The sequence below is a fragment of the Poecilia reticulata genome, chromosome 5 (assembly GCF_904066995.2).
Source record: "Poecilia reticulata chromosome 5, P_reticulata-male-v2, whole genome shotgun sequence".
Lineage (NCBI taxonomy): Eukaryota > Metazoa > Chordata > Actinopteri > Cyprinodontiformes > Poeciliidae > Poecilia > Poecilia reticulata.
Window position 1 is genome coordinate 17227742 of NC_088834.1, and position 6425 is coordinate 17234166.

At 36.9% G+C, this 6425-nt stretch overlaps 1 protein-coding gene across 1 annotated transcript; it reads right to left on the reverse strand.

Moving 5' to 3' along the window:
* Positions 1-83: 83 nt before the first annotated feature.
* LOC145551708 (uncharacterized) lies at positions 84-2476 on the reverse strand. Its single transcript, XM_081607192.1, has 4 exons — positions 2304-2476; positions 954-1076; positions 281-351; positions 84-193 (listed from the first exon to the last, which is right to left on the reverse strand). The coding sequence occupies exons 1-4, from the start codon at positions 2386-2388 to the stop codon at positions 101-103; spliced, it is 372 nt and encodes a 123-aa protein (XP_081463318.1). The 5' UTR covers positions 2389-2476; the 3' UTR covers positions 84-100.
* Positions 2477-6425: the final 3949 nt, after the last annotated feature.

The following is a 6425-nucleotide window of genomic DNA, read 5'->3' on the forward strand; positions in this document are numbered from 1 at the left end:
ATACCAATGACATCAGTTGTATAATGCAATATATTTAATATAGAACATTTTACTTCTGTATTTTTAATAATCCACACTATCACTGGTGGGGTAAAACTGTTTAATTGATGTTACACTTTTCACATTTGAACATGTCACCCATGTCTGTGGCACATTCTTTGTGTGTCCACCTTGAGCAGTAGTCACACTGTATCTGTGAAGTGGACAGAAAAAGAAAACAGTTATGAGTTAGCAATTGTAATGTGTTTGAAGTGTTAAATTGTACAGTTTAATTGTTTACCATGTCAATGATGTTCTCTGTTGCATTATAATGAAGCATGTTGCATGCCACACAGTACTCTTCCACCTTGTCTGGGAACAAATAAAAGCATTTTGAGTGTACTTTACCAAAAATAGTCAAGTACTATCTCTTTATATTCTGTTGACAAGCCATAATGTTCTACTAGTACATAACAGAAAATACTGCAATTTAGTATTTCATATATCTTTGGATTTTTTTAATGCTTTGGACTGTTCCTACATGGCCTATGGGAAAATTTGTTCTTTTTGGAATGAGAAATTCTGTGATATGCTCCTAAGCCATCTTGTGTTTTTGATTGTTAGAATATTAACAAAAACTGATCAACAGGTTTCACACAGACTTCCACAGTTCCCTGAACAGGGGAACTGGTTCTTTATACCCAACATTAATATAATTTTTTGTGTTCTGACCAAAAACGTCTTAGAATCATAGCTGTCCAAAGCTATAAATCTCCGAACATTCATCCAGCAACCTGGAAAACAAGACTTCTTTGTAATTGTTCTTTCACCTCGATGTTGATACAGACAAACATTGTGCAGTCTGGCTTGGGATACGTCTTTGGGTCCTGTTTGCACAGACTGCAGCCCTCCCATTTGTACATATGTTTCTGCAAACTGAAGAAATTATGCATTTAATGTAATAAAAAACTTACCATGGATGCTAAATTTTACGGCATATTTCCGCAAAGTTTGCCTCTGTCCTCTGTTGAGCGTCAATGGGTAAGAGCCTTCAGAAATAAAACTGAAGACCTCACCCCATTTGAACTCCATGTTTGCTATAAATGACACAAGAAAAACATGTAAATTGCATCAACAGGCATTTAAACAAGACAATTCATTAGACACTGCAAATTGTTCAAATATATAATAATACCGGGCTGCACAGTGGCGCAGTTGGTAGAGCTGTTGCCTTGCAGCAAGAAGGTTCTGGGTTCGATTCCCGGCCTGGGGTCTTTCTGCATGGAGTTTGCATGTTCTCCCTGTGCATGCGTGGTCAGATAGTGACCATGTAATTGGCCTTTCCAAATTGCCCCTAGGTGTGAGTGTGTGTGTGCATGGTTGTGTGTCTCTTCGTTGCCCTGCGACAGACTGGCGACCTGTCCAGGGTGTACCCCGCCTCTCGCCCGAAACGTTGGCTGGAGATGGGCACCAGCACCAGCCAACCTTTAGAACAAGAAATACAAAACTAAGCAAAACAAAATAAAGTTTGTAGTGAAAGCTTCTTCATATCCATCCTTTTTAATTCTGATTTAATACAAAAAAACCCTTCTAATTTATGCATGTGCATCCAACAATACAATTCTTGAAATACTGCAGAAAACGCAACAGCGAGTTTAAATGCAATTGACGGATCCCAATTTTTATTGACAACACTGGTGGACACCATGTCCTTCCTGACAACGCTTGGTGGACACAGGGACTTCAAGTGACTCAAGAACATCTCCTGTCTTTTATTAATTGAGGCAAAAGTCACACAGATAGTGACTGTTGGCTACATAACCCAGGGGCTGTACTCGGGTATGTGATCTGTTAACCAGAAAAGCCTTCATGTTCCAAAAGCAACCTCAATTTGCAAAATCTTAATATATGTAAATGTGAAGCACATAAAAACAAACTTAACATGAATGCTTTTCATATACATTAATAAAGATAAAGATTTATTTCAAAGGTGAAACACTGGTTTTGCCCCAGTTTCAGTGTGGGTAATACCCATACCAATACGGTTTCTGCCTGTACAGTCTGGTAGCGTGAAGAAAAAAAACGATAAGGAAAGTTAAAAAAATAAACAAATAATTCAAATTCAACATTTAAGAATTGTAAGTAATCCTAATAAGTAAACCCATGTGTCGAAGTCCTATCTGGAAAGCCATCACTGTATCCAAGCTAGCAGATGTGTTATCCAACCCAAAAATATCAATGAACTGGGAAACGTGAATTTAAACGGGGCTTGTTTTGTAGTTTACTGCAGCTGCAGCAGCATTAAATTTGATTTATTTACTTACTTTTTATTGGGTCTTGTTTTTTCTTCTCGCGTATGACGAGCTGACGGCTCCTCTCGATATCGCAGACCTCCTGCAGAATGCGCATGCGTGCGCATGCGCACTTACTACATGTATGCTATTCTGACATGTATGACTATCTGACAGAACACCACCATGAAACTACACAAACAGGGAAAGAAACGCAAAGAGAACTTTTGATCCATAAAAAAGGTATGACTTTCGGAACGCCTATAAATAATTCAAATATAAGAACAAGCTCCGCAGCTGAAGCGAATATCTCAAGAACAGACTCAGGTTTGCTGAAGATTTAACTGCTGATGACAAAGCAACACGAAACAAGCTGTGGCCCATGATTGAAGCTGCAAAGAAAGAGGGAAAGAAGGCTCATTTTGCAGGTACCCGGTCATCAACAAGGGAAAGGAGGTATGTTTGGAGCAGCCTGATCGTTTCCTTATGGATACATCCTCTGCTGATGTGGCTTCCCATACCTAAACTTCAGTCGACTTCCTCCGAGATGTCAACTTGATGATTCACTCTGACAATATTAAAGTTTCTTTCATTGTTCTGTGTGGACTGATTATACCTCACATCACATTCCATACTTGGTTCCTTTTTTCTCCAAGCAATCTACTAGGGCTTCTGAAGAACTTTGAGGTGATTCGATGCAGACTATTGCTTGTAACTTTAGTCATGGGGTTGTTAGAAGATAAAGACAAGAGCGATATATATTTTCTTTTTTGTAGCTGTAAAATATGTCAAGCCTTTTATTTCCCCCTTATTTTAGAGATTGTTTAACACCAAGTTATATAATCTTAATGCTTTGAATCATTAAGGGATAGTGATTTGGCCTTACATTTCTCTAGTACTTCTAGTTCTCTAATTTCTCTACGTTTTATAGTACTTGTTCTTTGTACTTTTGTTACACTGTCATTTTCTTTTCTTTTTTTTTCTCTTAATGCCAGGGGGTTGAGACATAAAACGCAAAGCTTTATTTTTATTTGCAAAGCAGCAAAAACTTGGTTTTTCTTTTTTCCAGGAGACATTCTGTTAAGGATGATGCACAGTTATGGAAAGCTCAATGGGGCAATAATATTTGGTTTTCACATGGCTCAGAAAGAGCTGCTGGTGCTGCTATTCTGAAGAACTCCTTTAATGGGGCCATTTTACACTGAGTGATCCCAAAGGTCTTTTTAAATTTTTTTTTTAATTGACATCGGTGAGACTGTAATCTTACTACTAGTCAATTTATATGGATATAATTTAAAATGTGATAATGATATATTGCTTACTGCCTTAGAGTCCCGTCTCTCACACTTTTTCTGTTTAACCAAATGCGTTGATAGTGATAGGGGGAGATTTTAATACCGCTTTGGACGGCGGTAAAGACAGATGGCCTCCTCAAACCAATAACTTCAAGGCCTCTAATCTGATACAATTTATGCTTAAATTTAATCTAGCCGATATTTGGAGGGAAAAAACATCTTGATGCAAGTTCATATACTTGGCGCAACAAAGCATGTACTAATTTATCACATATAGATTTCTGATTGCTTTGATGGCAATGTTAACATCCTCACCACTCCTTTAACTGATCACATAGCAATACTAATACAAATCTCTGAATCCCAATACTCGTCCTAGGGGGTCTTATTGGAAACTGAACAGCTCTGTCCTTAAACATGAGGCGGTGTCTAAAATGCTTCATTCTTTAATCCAACGCTTCTGGCATAAATCTTTGGTAGAAAGAAAATTTTGTAACAACTGGGAACTCTAAATTTTAATTGTCAAAATTTTTGAGAACATACACAAGTTCCTTTGCGAAGACTAGGAAGAGCAGAAGAAGAATGTCATTTCAGAAATAACATCAATAACCCAAAAAATGCCAGAAAACTTGCCTGAAAATGAACAGTCATCGAATCTGTTTGCAAAATAAATTGGATGATCTTTACAGACTGGAAGCTGAAGGAGCCTTTGTGAGAAGCAGAAAAAGATGGTTGGAGGAAGGAGAGCAGAATAGTGCGTACTTTTTTTGACTTGAAAAATTCCATGCTAAAATTAACACTATTAAAAAATGAAACATTGATGGAGACATCTCAGATGACCATCAAAAAATAGCCAAATATTGTTCAGAATTTTATACAAAATTATATGAATCAAAATATAATGACAATTCTACCTGGAAATTTCTGGCTTCTCTTACAGACACTAAATTTTTTTTATATTGTTTCAAAAAATTCTTGTAATGAACCGATAATACAAGAAATAAAATTTACTATTGGAAATCAAGTCCAATAAGTCTCTTGGTACGGACGGCCTGACCTCTGAATTTTATAAAACATTCTCCATACAGCTTGCTCCCTTCCTCCATAAACTTTTCTTAGAATGTGTAGACCATGAATCCCTTCCTCCTACTCTAACCCAAGGTCTCATAACCCTAATACCAAAACCAAAAAAGGTTTACTCTTCATAGACAATTGGCGTCCAATTTGCTTATTAAATAATGGTTACAAAATATTTGCACAGATATTTGCTAAAAGGATCAAATCCGTTTTGGATTGCATAATTGATGAGAATGTGGTTTCATGAAAAACAGACATATTTCCAATAACATTAGACTAGTACGTGATTTAACTGATTATTCAGATTTATGTTCTGATGACAGGTTTCTTCTTTTTCTGGACTTTTATAAAGCTTTCAACACCATCGAACATAATTTCATATTTTACGCCTTAGAAAACTTTGGTTTAGGTTCTTACTTTAGCAATGCTATCAAAACAATGTATACTAATCTAAATTGCTCAATCAAATTACATGCTGGTACTTCACCTCGTTTCTTTGTTAAATGAGGAGTCAGACAAGGATGTCCCATATCGCCTTATCTTCCTCCTCTGCACTCAGCTTCTCACTGATTCTATTAAACTGAGCTCTCTAAAAGGAATCACTGTAGCAGGTCGAAAAATGTCTCGTAGACTTTTAACTCCATTATTGACAAGACCCAAAAGAAAAATTGAAGCAGCAGAGAGATTTATCACTGAGAGGTAGAATCCTGATAACCAAGGCTGAGGGACTCTCCTGTCTTACATATGCTGCATTATCTTTGCATGTAAACAGAAAGGTTTCCAAAGATATTGACAAGATGCTTTTTAATTTTATTTGGAAAAACAAAAAACACTAGAGATGTGCCAGTCAGGTTTTTTTCTGCCGATACCGATCACCCATGATCACCGATACCGATCACATAATTTAAATTTTTTTAATCATAAGCACTACCGGTTACATTATGTGAAAAAAGGAACCATAAATTCACCTTAATTTAGACAAAAACTTGTTTTTAATAACTTTTTCCAAGAAGAAAACTAAACAAAACAGGCATTGTGCAAATTGTACTGCTATAGTACAATATAGTACAAGTAATACTATCTTTAACAGACTGATATCATATGAAGGCTCTGAAGAGGCTAAATAATGCAAAGAGCCAAAATAAAACCTCTCAACATTGCCAAAAAAAATCAAGTATAAAACTTAACATTCAAAGGCAAATACAGGTTCCATTACAATAAACAATCCTGAGTTACTGAATGAAAACTTCCTGATAGCATGGCGGCTAGCTGATTACTGCTGGTTCTGATTGGCTGTTTTTGACTGAGCGGAGTAATTATGCAGAACAGGGAGATCGATTATTTTTTTGGAGATTTTTTAGAGATCTGTCTCATGTTAGGACAGCGAAAATTTTAATACGTATGTAAAATGTATTTTTTCAGGTTAGATGCTGCAGCTTTAAGCAGAGGTTCGGTGTGAGAGTCACTACCAGGTGGCGCAGAAGCGGCGCTCCGTCTGCAAAATATTACTACTTGTAGCGTAGCAGCGGTTCAACAGCGAGATCAGAACCAGCGTCTTACATCGCAGCTCGAAGAATTAAATAATTTTGCGGGTTATTTGTTTAGCTTTCTGACCGTCATGCTAATCCGGGTGAGTGTTTGTAGCTGTGCGCTGCTTTACCTGCTATCTGATCCTCCATATGTCTTTTTTACTGCAGTGAGCCTCGATGTAGCCAAACTCCATCAAGTATAGCATTGTTTTTATGTCGTATTAGCTTCGTTGGGTTGATGCATTTTGACCTGC

Excerpts from the sequence above, each read along its gene's own strand:
- LOC145551708 (XM_081607192.1), bottom strand. The coding sequence starts at position 2,388 with ATGCGCATTCTGCAGGAGGTCTGCGATATCGAGAGGAGCCGTCAGCTC. Across the intron at positions 352-953 it reads CGTAAAATTTAGCATCCATG|ACAAGGTGGAAGAGTACTGT; the intron begins GTAAGTTTTTTA and ends ATTTGTTCCCAG. Across the intron at positions 194-280 it reads CAGAGAACATCATTGACATG|ATACAGTGTGACTACTGCTC; the intron begins GTAAACAATTAA and ends TCCACTTCACAG.